Source organism: Grammomys surdaster, unplaced genomic scaffold (assembly GCF_004785775.1).
Source record: "Grammomys surdaster isolate TR1022 unplaced genomic scaffold, NIH_TR_1.0 126248, whole genome shotgun sequence".
Lineage (NCBI taxonomy): Eukaryota > Metazoa > Chordata > Mammalia > Rodentia > Muridae > Grammomys > Grammomys surdaster.
In genome coordinates, this window is record NW_021621048.1 from 7,349,922 (window position 1) to 7,365,401 (window position 15,480).

A 15,480-nucleotide genomic window follows, 5' to 3' on the forward strand; every position below is an offset into this window, starting at 1 on the left:
TTGTAAGTGTGTATTTAAGAACCTCTTGGTTATATTTAGGACCCTTACACAGTTGTAAAATACATACAATGCTTGTACCTCAGGCATGGTCCTCAGAGGGGGATTTCTATGGATTATTGTTGGGAGCCGACTCCTAGCCGAAAGCGGCTATCATCTTTACAGCCATCTTGAACCATATACCCTGACAAGAGACTTGTTTTCAACAGCCCACAACAGCTGAACACACTCTGATAAACATCTTGTTTTTCTCACATATCTTGTTTTGGTGTTTAGTGCCGCCAGCAGCTAGGTGCACGTGGTCTCCACACTGCTAGGCGCACATGATATCCATGCTACAAGGTACGTGACATAGTGCCTTCAGCTGTGCTTGTCCACGAGGGCAAGGCACGTGGTAAAGGATATAAATACCCAGGATTTCCTTTCAATAAAAGAGACTTGATCATACCCTCTGTCTTGTCTCCATTCTTCGAATCTCTTGCCCCTCCATCCCCACTCTCTCTCTTGCTAGACCCTGACCTGCGGACCAGAACAACAGCTCAGGCCGGGACAAAGTGGCCCCCAAACGTGAGACAGAACTGGTCATTACAGATTATAGCCTCAAGGACCAAAGAATGGAGGAGAGTGTTGCTCCTGTCCAGAAACTCAGCTCGGCTTTGGAAGACTCAGCTCCTGGTTTGGTAGCATCTCAGAGACCTCAGCTGTTTTAGTCCCTGCAGGCAAGTTCTCGAAGTCTCTAGAAAGGCAGCACTGGCATGTATGGAGTCTTTAATTGCACTGTGGTCCTCGTCAGTGCCGTGAGGAGGCATGATCATGATAATGTGATATTCACACAGTTAATTTTTTAAAGTTTAATTTCACTTTAGTTTATCAGTGGTGGAATCCACACTGGCATGTCATTTAATCTGCTTGCCGTGCTAATGATGATTCTGAAGCTTTTCAAAGAAACGATTATATGATAATACCAAATGTGATGGTGGATCTAGCCCATCATTTGCAGGGATGGGATCATAACAAAGCTCCCTGGGGTAACCAGTCTTGTAATGTGTGCCAAGAATTCTGCTGCTCCTCCTTTGCACTGGGATACAGAGGAGTGAGGAGGGGGGGAAGGCCTAGCTCTTTTTATGGGCCAGAGGCAGACTTCAGACCATGGGTAAAAGCTGTGGGAAAACATGAGCTTAATAACTAGGAAGAACTTTCTCACAGTGTTGGCTGCTTAGTATTGAGATAGATTACATGTTGAGGGAAAGCCTCCTCTACCAATTGCTGACTTGATCGGACACCTACAGCGAGTTAGGCCAGCAGTCGAATGAATACCCAGGGGTCTTCTAGACAGAACAATCATTGCCACCCAGGAGCATGCCACTTGTTCCATACATAGCATCTTGAATTCCAAGCCCAGGATGAAACCTGAGCTTATACAGACCTACAGGCTTGCTGCTTTGCCTCTTAGTTTCATCATAATGAACCAATCACAGTAGGTTATGATGTCAGACATTTCCTTTTATTGGCTTTTAGGAGATTCCTTTTGGAAAACCCAGAGGTGCTGGAAACAGCCATCTACAACCTTCTGGAAGAATGTGGTGAGAAAAATACATATACATATAGATATCTCTATGAGCAGTAGAGTCCTGAGAGATGCTCCAAGGCTCAGAAACGCTTCTGGAGGGCAGACTGGATATTCTTCAGCAGTCCCCACTTAGCTCGGTTCTTCCCACGCCCATCTGGTGTTACCACCTGCAATCAGAAGCAAAGAGTGCATGGGACCATCCACAGAGGGATTAGCAGCTCCTAGAGCCCAGGACCACTCCATACACCATCTCATCAGTTCCCCATGACAACCATGGGAAGCATGCATGGTCAGATGAAGAGCTCCAGACTCAGGGTACCACAGAACTTTCACAGTGGCCCACAGCTGTTGCATGCTGGCACTTCAATTCTACACATCAGGTTCTACCTCTCTCAAGGCAGCTCATACAACTGAATGTGGACAAGCATGATAGACTAGACCCCAGATGGCCTTTACCATAGAACATCCCTCACCCCAGCCTCTGGAACTTTGTTTCTTTCCTGTCTTTCAAGTTCTAAGTTTCAGTTAATGAGTAACCACTCATTAACTAAAGTCTGGGTGACCTGTATAGGGTGTTGGGAAAATGAGAGTTTCTGTTTGTTTTAAGTCTCTGTAGTCTCAACATTGGCCAAGTAAAGAGAAGATTCTTAGAGATGTGTGTGAAAGATGAATAGAGCAGAATTTGTAGTTCATCCAGTTTTCCCCATTTTATACAGTTACAAATGCTTTGTACTAACTTTGGTATGGTCAGTGACTCAGTGCCACTCAAGAAAGGCAAGGTGCTGGGCAACAGGGCTAAGGAGGACCTTCTTAGAAACCTCACAGACTCAACTTCATCATGCTTCCCTGTGACTCACCTTGAAGGTGGTAGGCTTCTCCATTTCTCTGACCTGGTATCATTACCACTCCCTAACACACATTTACTGAAGAGGCATTTAGGGACTGAAGTTGGGATGGAAAGATTCCACTGCCCATACAAATCAGGACACGTGGTAAATGAGTAGCTGGGGCAGGACTGGGTTAGATTGATGAAGAGAAATGTTTATACAAAACACAGTCTGTATGATAATGTTTTTAATCTTTTATATTTGTGTTGGGCAAAGACAGAGATGCTGCATAGATATAATCCTGATAAAGATGAAATGAAAAATGTCAGAAGCACACAGAGCTACTGGCGACAGCAAACAAGGCCTAATGGTATTGAGAGTTATGGGGTTTGGAACTGCATTAAAAATAAACACATTTTACAGTTTTGTCTCAAACTATAGTAAGGATCTTTGAAGGCAACGACTGTGCAGTGTAATGGGACAGAGGTGACTGGGAAGTGATGATGAACAGCAACAGCAGCAGGCAAAACAGAGGACAGAAGAAGCAAAGGATGGAACATAACATGCTACGGAAATTGAAATTTCAGTTGGCCCCTTCTTCCTTGTCCCACACTGAAGCTGTATGGTGTGGCTGCTCCAGAAAAGGAGAGGAGAGTGAGGTTCCCCAACTCCTAGAAGCTAGATTTGAAGTATAAATTCTAGACTCCGATAAAACCAATATGGACAAGCAGAGATATACCCAGTCCACTTATGACCATAGATGCAATTGTATAAAATCAAACAATGGTAACTGAAATAGCATATTAAATCAATATGTGATGCTAACCAAGGGCTTAGTTTGTGAAGGGAAGTAGAATCCAGTATCAGAAAATGCAGCCATGGTGAGCTGGGAATGATACTCAGAAAAGGCCAGGTCCTGGGTTTAATTCCTGGCATCATAACCAAACTAAACCAAACAAAACCAATTAACCAACCAACCAAACAAACAAACAAACAAAATCCATCATAATTTACTTAGTTGATAAAGGGCTAAAGGAGAAAAATCATGTGATTATGTCAACTAATGCAGATAATATCATTCTCTATGCAAAAGCTCTCGCAACCTGGAAGTTGGAAGACGTTTCTTTAGGTGAATGGCTATAAACCTAAACACTGAATTAAAAGCAATCAAGTCAATGGAGAAAGTTTAGTGTCAGCACGTGACAAGTGTGTCTACTTCTGTCATTTTGTGTCTGACTCAAGGCTCTCGATAAAGTGATTAGAAAAGAAAAAGAAATATAAACTCAAAAACTGTGAGGGAAGAGATAAAAGCACCATTACTTACAGAAGATAAGATTCTATGCCTGGGAAAACAAGCCAAACCAACAGACTCTTGGAATAATAGAATCCTTAAAGATTTGCTAGGATTCAGATTTATCTACAGAGAACAATAGCGTTTCTTCTGAACCAGCCATCTATCAGGAATATACTACAATATAAAACAAACACTCAGAACATCAAAGGTTGTACACTACTCACTTTTGTGTTTTTCTTAGATATACTTAAGGATGCAACCTAAGGATATGCATATGTGTGGTGAAATGCTGCAATAAGCAAATTGGTGTATCTCTTATTTCATGTAATCCCTGGCTTACAATGTGATCATGCATCTAAAATCGTAGCATATTAATCACATGTGACACAGTATAGACTGTAGTCTTCATGCTGATCATTAGATCACTAAACTATGTCGTTTACTCAGGAACACAAGGTTGAAGACCCTAGAAAACCTCTCATAAAGCAGTTTGAATAAATGCTCAGATAACATTGCAAACATATCAACTGACTTCCAATTAATTCCTCAGTGGCTTTCTAACCCAATTCTGTTTGGATTAAAAATAAAATAACTAAAAAAAAAAAAGTAACCACAAGGAGTTCCTTCGATGTTTATATGAAAAAGTAAGCCTCCATGATTAGCTAGTTGATGGTTTTTCAGAAGAAACCTGGGTAATGAAGATGCCTTAGCAGTTCATTAGGACAGCACAAAGCTGAGCCCAAGTCCCAGTAAAAGCGAACAGGCACAGATGTGAGAGTGGAGGCTGTTTCCTTTCATCCCCGGTCTTTATCTTTGAACATCTTCACTCCACTGAGACAAACCCCTTAAGTCTTCCGTTTTCAGTTCCTAGTCCCGTAACTCTCAGCACTGTTAGTCCTAGCCTCTCTTTACTGCCCCCGTGGCTCTGTGTACAGCTAACATTTTCATTTCATCATTATTAGGGTTCTATGCATATATTATTTCCATTTCCCCCCAGCAATAGGGGTTTGCTACCATTTATACAAGATTATCTTTACCTTGCATATGGCCCTGTTTTTGCTGAAGCCATTTTTTTTTGTCAAAGTAGAAAGCAAAACGCTGAAACATAATAGGGGATTCAGGAATGAACCCTAAATATATAAGGACAGCCTGATATGGATGTCTCCTCAGAGGTCTTCAAGAGTCTGACATATTCAGAGGCAGATGCTCACAACTAGCCATTGAAGTGATCATGGGGTTCTCAATGGAGGAGTTAGAGTGAAGACTGAAGGAGCTGAAAGGATTTGTGGCCCCATGAGGAGAGCAACAATACCAACCAACCACAGCTCCCAGGGTCTAAACCACCAGCCTGGGAGCACTTATGGAGGGATCCAGGGCTTTAGCTGAATATATAAGAGTGGAGGGCCCTGCTGGGCACAGGTGGAAGATGAGATCCTTGACCTCATGAAGGCTGGACGCCCCAGGGGGTGGGAGTTTTGAGGGTGGGGAGGTGGGAGTGGGGGGGTAGATAGAGGTTACATCCACAAAGAAGAAGGAGGAGGGGTGAGGGGATTGGGGGTTCCTGGGTGGGTGGGGGATGGGGTTAGGGGACAACATATGAAATGTAAATAAAACATCCAATAAAAAATTAAAAACAAACAAACAAACAAAAAAAAACCAAACAAACAAAAAAAAACAACAAAAAAAAATAAAGGTAGACTCTGTCTTGGTAAAACTTGAAAGGTGAAACTATAAATTTAATAAAAGAATATGTAGAAGATTATCTTTGTGATCTAAGTCAAGGCAAGGACTTTTTAAACAGAACCCCAAAAAGGTCATACCCTAAGGAAAAACAGTTATGACTTTGATTATTTGAGAGTTTAAGGCTCCTGCCATTTCATCAAGTACGATATGAACAAAGGTGATAAGACAAATATCAAAGGAGCAGAAATATTAGCAATGCCTAAAACTATTATCTGGAATACATGGTGTCCTGTGAGTCACTAAATTGGGAGTGTGCAGGGATGGGGAAGTAGAGAAGTGGGCAAAGGGTGTTGTTAACAGGCTGCTTACGGGAGGAATCCTAGAAGGGTATAAGCATTTGAAATGAAATGTAGAAAAATAAAGTGAATTGACATAACAGGTAATAGATCTTGATAAATGCAGGATAAATTTAGGATATAAGGTCTCTCTTATGGAATATTTATGGGCATGGCCAAAGGTTTGTATGCACTTGACCCAGGGAGTGGCACTATTAGAAGGTGTAGCATTGTTGGAGTAGGTGTGTCCTTGTGTGTGTGGGCTTTAAGACCCTCATCCTAGTTCCCTGGAAGCCAGTCTTCTGTTTGCCTTAGAAACAAGATGTAAAACTCTCAGCTCCTCCTGCACCATGCCTGCCTGGATGCTGCCATGCTCCCACCTTGATGATAATGGACTGAACCTCTGAACCTGTAAGCCTGCCTCAAATTAAATGTTTTCCTTATAAGAGTTGCCTTGGTCATGGTGTCTGTTCACAGTAGTAAAACCCTAACTAAGACAACCGCCTAGTTTATGACCAAGAAATTTCAGCCATAGAGCATTTCTTAGAGGAAATGAATTATGTTACTTTAAAATTCATATGTTGTAGTCCTAATCTCAGCCCGCTGCCATTTTTGTAGGAGGAACTTTCAATGTAGAACTGAGGGATACATGGGGAAAGATCACTCGGGAGCACAGTGCAAAAGACTTTCAGCCAGAGTCATGGCTATCTAATGATCCCTGATTTGTACCAACTTGTTAGTGCAACTCTACCTGACTCATGCAAAATCTAGAAAGACTTTTACACCTCTATCCCAGCCACAAGCTGTCACATGTTGTCTACTGTAGCATTAGTGGAGGTAACCTGGGTGTTTACACTGAGTAGACAGGTGACACACAAGAAGCAGATGCATGCCATGAAGGATGGCATAGCATCAGAAATTCAAGGACAAAATACCCATAATGATATAGATCAGTGCTTCTTAACCTGTGGGTTGTGATGCTCTTGGGGGGGGGTGTGAATGACCCTTTCAAGGGGATCACCTAAGACTATTGGGAAGCACAGATATTTACATTATGATTCATAAGAGTAGCAAAGTTACAGTTACGATGTAGCAACAAAAATAATGTAATAGTTGTTGGGGGTCACTATAACAGAAGGAACTATATTAAAGAGTCGGAAGGTTGAGAACCACTGATGTAGACAGATCATTCAATCACAGTGTTGAGAAAAAGGGACAGGGGGGGCAGGTGAACACAATGCCATGTGTGTGTTAGTGACACATAACAAGCAGCCATACATATGGTGTAAGAACACACAAGAGCAAAGAGATACAAACAAATCCTCCTTACAACAGATGTCACAAACTGGAACATAAAGATAAGGCATGGTCTTTGCAAAGATCAGTGTGGATGGACCAGAAGTATATAATTAATTAAACCTGTGTACATGAGGTTGCAAACCAAGCCAGATCCAGTTTGAACCGGAGTTCAAGTTTCTCTAGCTACAGAGCAGGTAGGAAAGGACCAGAAGACTGTTGCTTATAGCAGTGTTTTAGAGTTCTTTGGAAAATGGTAGGCCCTACAGATACAGAGAATCCAAAGCATGTGTGTCACTTTAGGGCCTGGAGCTACTGTGCATGAGTGGGTGTTTAGGGAAGAGGTGGCAGTCCTGAGGGTGGCAGTCCTGTCGGTCAGTCTTCAATCTCAACCTGTAAGAAAATGTGTGACAGCCTGGGAAGAGGAAAATCGAGACTTAGTGGAAGAGAGGCTGCCCTGTTCTGTGTCAGAGTCCTAGCTGCAGTGTGGGCCAAGGAGGGCATCCTGCAGAGATCAGGGTGACCAAGAATGGTCTCTTTGGCACATAGATATTATTGAGGGACTGACAGACTGAGAAGGACTTATAGAATGCCTGGGATAGGGATGACTACATTCTATGAAGGACTCCAAAGACCCAAGAAAGCATCAGTTACTGAGGATTGCCAGGCTTATAGCTTTGCCTCTAAATCTGATGTAATTCAGTAATCCATATAGATTAGAGTGGCGGATCAATGGACCCTCACAGAAGTCCTTGTCGGAACCCTCACATCTCTGTGTTCTACCTTAGGACAATTAAGTTAGCTGTTTGAGGATAGGAAAATTTCCCATCACCACGTGCTCAGTGCTATCACAAAAGGCCCTTCAGATGGGAGGTAGAGGCAGAAGGGAGCCTGAGGGGGGCTGGCAGGAGGGAGACAGGTCCAGTCGGTAGCTGATGTCTTAAAGACAGAGGAAAGGCACATGAGTTACAAATGTGAGCTGTCAGCAAAAGACTAAGGGTGGGTTCTACCTCAGACACCAGCAAAAGGCAAGGGTGGGTTCTACCTCAGACACCCCTCCACAGAAGGATCCAGAAGGATTTCAGGCCAGTGAGAAAGCCTGAGGAACAATACTGAAATTGACCTCTGACCTTCTCTTGTCTGAACATTTGCAGACCCATAAACAAGCACCCGCATAAACGGACGGTACTCTGATTTAAATTTTAGCCAGTGAGAACCATTTTGTATTCCTGAGCTGCAGAAATGTAATGATTCGTACTGTTTAACCGTCTATTTGTCACAGCAGCCAAAGGAAACCTACACACAGATAGACAGCTAGGCTAATCAGGGTTTAGTGTGTGGGGAAGCCGGTGAGCAAGAGGGGGTGGTAGCTAGGGACAGAATGTGGTCAGAGGTATATTGAGGACCACGGGAAGATCAGGAGGAAAAACAGGCCAACACACACACATTACCTAAAACACATTTATCTGTCCCTTCAAAATAGACCATTGATGTTAGAGGCTTTGAGACAGAGACCATGAACCATAAGGAGCCAGTAAGACAAACAGTATCCCATTGCATGGAACTTAGCAATGGAACTAGTGTTGTTGGGGTCTGACTCAAGAACCTGAGCTCAAATCCAAAGCTCTTTTAATAATACACAATTCTGTCTCAGAAACGACAATTGATCCATCAGAGACTCAATGCTTTGATATTGTCTCCCCAGAGTCATGTGCTGTGTGACTCTAGGGCTGAGCTCACTCCCCTTAGTCTTATTTACGTTTGTCTATGGTTCAGGAGGCTAGGGTTCCGGCTTCGAATACAGACTCATCCCCTGTGGTTTCTCCATGAGCTTCCTCCTCAAGGAGATATCTGAGACTCCAGGATGATCATCAATAATGGATAACAGACTTGACCTTCAAATGTGACCTTTAGAGTGTTGGATAACTAATTTTCTCATTGTGTGTATTATGTACCAAGGAAATTTTCTTTAAAAAAAAATTTCAACGAGTCTTAGGTTATGCAAATCAAATATAAAAGGTTTTCCTTCCCGTCTTTTATAAAAGTACATAGGATGGAAGCATGGTGGTTTGGATAAGACTGGATTGTGTACCTCATAGCAGCATTCAAATGAAACCTTTCAGAAATAACGCATACACCAGTGCCAAAGGGAAAAATTTCGATTTTACAGGAAAGAGCTAAAGCCATTACTTTTATGAAGCTCTATAAATGTCATTCAAACACACCATCTTATTTTCATTTGCTGGTGAAGCCTTTACTTATGCAAATCATGACAAATGTTAAGGAAGCCAGTGTTTCCTCGAGAATGCTAATAGAACCGCAAAGGAGGGAGGAAGAATTACTTCTGAAGGAAAAATCTATACTGTAGCTCTTTGAGTCAGATAAAAATGAAGCTTCCAGAAAACCTCATTAATTAGGGTTCTGCTCATTTAGATATTGTGTGAAAAAGCAAAGAGACAGGCATGCATTTCCCTCTCTTTCATAGAGGGCAAATTAATCGCATAAAGACAGATTTAGGGGAAGGCTATTCCTTGACTGACTGTATAAAACATTCTGCCTTCAGGCATCTTATGATACTTTTCGATTATTAATTTTATTTATCAATTTACTCCTTCACTCCTTAATTTAGACATTTGCCCATATATTCATTTGTTTGGTTACATTTTCACTCATGTTTCCGTTCAATAACCCTTAAGAGGCTGCTGTGTGAAACTGCTTCGGTAAGCACCACAAGAGAGAGAAAGATGAATTAGGCAAGAATTTTGTTTGCAAGAAGGTCATAGTGTGAGAGGGATGAGAGGACATAGGAGGGTAAGGTGGCAGACTGATGACACACCTCAATCTCTCTATCCATCCCCAATCCTCACATCTAGAGATGACAGATGATTCATTAAAAAATTAACAACTACTGAGTGCCCTTCGTGGGTAAGGGATTTCTGAGGGATTCTAAAAGCTAAGAAGGCAGATGGAACCAGATTAAAAGAAGAATCCATAGTCAAGAGCATAGAGGAGAAAATGTAGCAACAGGTGTGAAGCTTCGGGGCTCTGGAGTGAGAAGGTCTCTGTGGCAACTGACGAACAGGCTGAGAGGCTGGCAGAGGAACAGCTGGCAGAGCAGCCAGGCAGGCTCTCTCATCACACTTCCTTGGCATGTAAGTGTCTGACCTCTGGGAGGGGGAGGGAAGCATGATGCCAGGAGGTGATAGGAATAGCCCCACTCTGCAGAACTGCTGAGGGCATAACCCCACTTCCTCCCCAGTCTCCATCATTATTAGAAGGATCGACCAAACTTCAAACATCTGACCAGATTGCTAAAGTGCAATTAACCCAATCCAATGGCCTTGAGCACTCAGACCACTCAGCACGGATGGAGACTACCCAAGAGTACATGACAGCTGGGTTTAGTGGAGTAGAAAGTAAGGGGTGACTCAAAATGAGGTGGTTCAGAAAGAAGTGGATGGGAGAGAAGGAGGAGAAGAGAGGAGAGGATAGAGGAAGCTGGAGGGAGAGGGCAAGATGGGAAGGGGAGGGAAAAGGAGAAGAGAGGGGAGAAGGGGAGGAGATGGGAAGAAGGAAGGAGGAGAGAGGAAGAAAGAAGAGGAGGGGTATGGGAAGGGAAGGGGAGGAGAAAAGAGAGGAGAAAAGGGGAGGAGAGGGAAGGGTAATAACTTTCTAGCTTCTGTGAACATCAGATTAGACAGATATGTCTCTTCTAGGTGTGTCTTAGAAGTCTTTCAAGGCTTCCTTCTCTCGGTGCTGTAAACCTCCCTTCTTCCAAACCCTAAATGAACAGACCTGGGCTTTTTACTTTTAAAGAACCTCTAAGACTTATTTGGATTCCAAAGAGCACCTTGACAGTTATATAGTATGATAGCTCTTGACAGTCCCAGTATTCTCAATATCATTACAATGGCATTCACATCACTGGGAATTCAGAGAAGCATCAACTCTCCATCACAAAAACCAATAGTTTGTTTCTTTGCTTCATGGAGCCATCTTGACCTGCTCAGTGTCTTTTTTTTTCTTCTTTTAACTATCAGAGAAACCAAAAGTAGTTTTAGTATAAATATGTCTTAAATATTACATGGGATGTTCTTGTATCACAAGTTTCAATTGTCCTCTGTGAGAAATGCTGATTTAACTGGCTGCCGTACCTCTTTTCTAAGTTTCACACCTCGTCTTCCTAGGAAGCACTGTTCCTTTGGAATTTCCCCACTGTAATTACTTCTTATTCTTCTCATACAATGACTATGGCAGAAGGAGAGATTATGCTTGGTTGTACTCTGAACTTCTGTATCCTAACACAAAGCTAGAACCAGTAGTTTTGAGTTCAGCAGAACCTATGACCCTTGGACCTGGCCTGAAAAGGCTAGTGGAGATGAAAGATACCATCATTGGCTCAGAGTTAACCAGCTTTCTGGGTTTAGAAGCAGAATTTTCTGTGGTCTTTGCTGATCTTCCTAGTTAAGTCAAATCCTGACTCTATGAAGGCATTCCCATCTGATGGGTTAGAGATGGGTCAGAGAGATGACTCAGCTGGTAAAGGCTCTTGACAAGCCTGAGGCCCTCAGTTTGAGCCTTTAATATCTGTCAGCATGCTATGGCATGAATATGTGTATATATGTGTGGGTATGTGTGCACATGTGGGACTCTCCAATAAAATTTTAAAACTTAAATCATTAGTAATAGAAAAAAAGTTTAACATAAGAAGTAAATGTACACAGTACCTTGCAGATATCACTCCACTGCCCGGGACCATTATCATTGATGGCTCTAACCTTAAACAAATACTCGGTGTTGGGGGTCAGGTTGTGCAGCTCCAGGTTCTGCTGCAGGATGTCACGAATTTGTCCACAGAGCTCTGTGTGCACATTGTTAGGAGGGGTGGTAATGAGCTCATAGAATTCCATCTCAAAGGAGTCCACATCTTCTGTTGGGCACGTCCAGTAAACCTAGGAGGATTGGGTGTATGAGTGTGGCACCAGCACACACTCATAGATCAGCACACACATAAATCCTTATGGGAAGGGCAGATCATCTTCTACAGGGCTGACTCCATCTTCTACAGTGGCTGAGAGCTTTGGTTTAGACCATGAGTAATGGTCTTGGGAAGCTCGATGAAGTCCTGTGTGATACACAGAGTGGATTTTGGGAACAGGGGATGCTCTTCAGGGTTCTGGTACTGTCACTCAACGTGAAGGCCATGGATAACATTTACTAGATGCCTCTTGTGTATCAGCTCTCATGTCAGACATTTCTAGCTTCAAATCTGGTGAGTTCTCAGAAGCCTCTGGGAGGCAGATTTCATTCTCCCACTTTACAGGCACAAAAAGGAGACATTTGGCAAATGCCAGTGGACTCACAGAACATGGTAGAGTCACACAGTTATCTGAGATGCAAAGTATTTCCTTTTCTACTCCTGAGGAAATATCCAACAATAAAAGTAGGTTCATACTCAAATCATAAGATGTTAACTCCCAAGAAGAGATACAGTGACAAGTCCCAAACAGTTTGGCATAGAAACAGTTTGTGATAATAGTGTTTTCATTTTCATTCATTCATTTAGTGTATGTGTGTGTGTGATGTGTGTGTGCTCATGTGTGCACGTCTGTGCACGCCAAATGCTATGGAGTACATGTGAAGGTCAGAGGACAACTTGCTGGAATCTGTTCTCTCTTCCCACCATGTAGGTCCTTGGAATAGAACCCAAGTTGTTAGGTTTGGTGGTAAATGCCACTATGTTGCTGGCCCTAAACTTTAAAAAAAATGTATTTTAAAAGCATATTCCTAATGCTCTCATTATAGTTTTAGCTAAAGTCAAATGTTGTAAGATACAGTTAATGTATAATTTTATGAGTACTAAATTTTATAAATAAAATCACACAACTTAATAAAAATAACTCACATTTTTTCTGATGATCAAAACAAGCACATTTATGGTAACATGCTTTGGAAATGCAGAAGTATAAGGGAAGACAATAAATGTCTCCCCTAACAACATGTTAATCCTGTAAGTCTGTCTACTGTCAGGAGAGATGCAAACACACTCACGCAGGTAACTGTAAGTCTGTCTACTGTCAGGGGGGATGCAAACACACTCACGCAGGTAACTGTAAGTCTGTCTACTGTCAGGGAGATTCGAACACACTCACGCAGGTAACTGTAAGTCTGTCTACTGTCAGGGGGGATGCAAACACACTCACACAGGTAACTGTAAGTCTGTCTACTGTCAGGGGGGATGTGAACACACTCACACAGGTAACTGTAAGTCTGTCTACTGTCAGGGGGGATGCGAACACACTCACACAGGTAACTGTAAGTCTGTCTACTGTCAGGGAGATGCGAGCACACTCACGCATGTAATTGGGATTGCATGGCTCTGGCTTATTCTCTTAACTTACAGTTCGTATATCTTACACCATCAAAAACCTGATAAAGGATCACCTTTAAAAACTGCCCACAGAGGCCGGCAAGATGGCCCAGAGAGTAAAAGTGCTTGCTGCTAAGCCCGACAACCTGGAGTTTGATTCCCAGGAGTTCAACAGTGAAAGGGGAGAACTGGTACTCTCAAATTGTCTTCTGACCTCCATATGTATGCTCTGGCAGGTGCAGCTCTCTCTCTCTCTCTCTCTCTCTCTCTCTCTCTCTCTCCTTCCTCCCTCTCTCTCTCTCTCTCCCTCCCTCTCTCTGTTCTCTACACACACACACACACACACACACACACACACAGACATACACACAGAGATAAAATGAATAAGAGTAATGAAACTATTTAAAAAAAACTGTTTCAGAAATAACTGACCCCTTCTATAGTTGAGCAGTCAGATTTTTTCTGCTTTTATACTAGGATAAATGCTGCAACGAATATTTTGGGGCATAAATCCTCATCTGATTTTTTTTTAGGGGGAGGGACAGGTTCTTAAGAAATTATTTTTAAATTCAAATTGAATCAAAAGATCTCTAGAATTTTGGGATACAGACTAATATCTTCTAAGACCAATTTTCTATGTGAAAGTCCTGACGATTTGGAAGCCAGGTCAACATAGACTTAATTATTTTCACTGTAGAGCACAGTAAGAATTTTATGACCCTATAACAGGGATTTTCTACATCATCATCATCGTCATCATCATCATTTTACATTAGATCACTGTCAGGCCATAGGTGAGGTGGCAGTGACTTGCTTGGTTGTCTCCTTAGGTGTCCCTCTATCAAACTTATCCAGGGATAACTCTTAGGCAGCACATGTGACTTCTCCAAGTCCAAGTATGGCACAGACCCCACCAGCCCTTCTGCTTCAGAGCAGGAGCTGTAGACTCCCTGAGAGCCTGGAGTTGATCCTGAGATGAGAAACACTGTCACCAATACCTCATTTCTGTGTGAAGGACAGGGAGGGACACTGTGTTGTGCCCTATGCTCTCCAGAAGAGCGCTGTTCTACCTGGCATATTTCTTGTCGTATTAGTTTAGCCTCTGAAGCAAACATTACAATGTCTCACAGAGGGAGAAGGTAAAACCCGGTCTGTGTCTGGTCTTCATTTTCTTGCGTTTAGACCCTACTTACTGAAGTGCAGTCTGCAGATAGCAGTATTGGCAGTACCTGGCAGCTTGTAACTGCCTGGAATCCAGTGACAGAGAATCTACAAGCCTGCAGGAGAAGGTAGTGTTTGGAAACCACTAGTCTATATTTCAAGATGCCTACTATCTTTGCGAGAGGGACAAAAGATGAGCTGTGCCATATGGAAGCAGAACATAGAGTAATTTGGGAGGTGTGTCCATGCAGGAACCTCAAAAGAGCCAAGAAACTCTAGTTGCCCAGCAACCCTTTTGCTTCTTGGAATTTGAATAAGGTACTCCACAGGCAATTCAACTCAGGCTCAGCAGGATTTCAGAAAGAAGGTAAGGGAAAGAGCATTTGTTCACTGTTAGGTTAAGAAGGCCAGTGGCCAGTGTTGTCACAGGTGACAGCAGGTACGGAGACCTGTAAGACACTCCACTTTCCACATCACCCCTAAGAAAGAGGATGGATCTCAGCAGGGAACTGGAGTGTTTCTGGGGATTGTCATCCCAATCTTTTCAAACCCAGGGGGAGCCGGATCTAAGAGAGGTTGCAAGCTTAAAGGAACACACGGCTGGCAGCCTGTGGAGACTGCACGTCTAATTCAGTCCTGGACTCTATCTCCCACTTCTATGACCTCCCAAGCCATTTTGAAACTTTCTTTAGTTCCAACTTGATTCTTCTAGTTTTGCTTCTTTTCCCTTCTTTCCTTCCTTCCTTCCTTCCTTCCTTCCTTCCTTTCTTCCTTCTTTCCTTTTGGTGTGGTGCTGTGTGTATGTATGTGCAGCACACATGCATGTGTGCCCACTTGACTGTTTATGTTAGTGTGAAGACCAGGGGTGGTGTTGACACTGTCTTCTACTGTCCTCTCTCTCTCTCTCTCTCTCTCTCTCTCTCTCTCTCTCTCTCTCTCTCTCTCTC

At 42.8% G+C, this 15,480-nt stretch overlaps 1 protein-coding gene across 1 annotated transcript in view; it reads right to left on the minus strand.

Moving 5' to 3' along the window:
- Nucleotides 1-1,479: 1,479 nt before the first annotated feature.
- Nucleotides 1,480-15,480, minus strand: part of Trim42 (tripartite motif containing 42) — a 22,541-nt gene continuing 8,540 nt past the window's right edge. Inside the window, exons 4-5 of the mRNA XM_028758988.1 lie at nucleotides 11,730-11,954; nucleotides 1,480-1,734 (exon numbers count right to left, since the gene is read on the minus strand). Of these exons, the coding sequence (XP_028614821.1) occupies nucleotides 1,648-1,734; nucleotides 11,730-11,954 (312 nt within the window). The 3' untranslated portion in view covers nucleotides 1,480-1,647. The remainder of the gene's footprint in view (nucleotides 1,735-11,729; nucleotides 11,955-15,480) is intronic.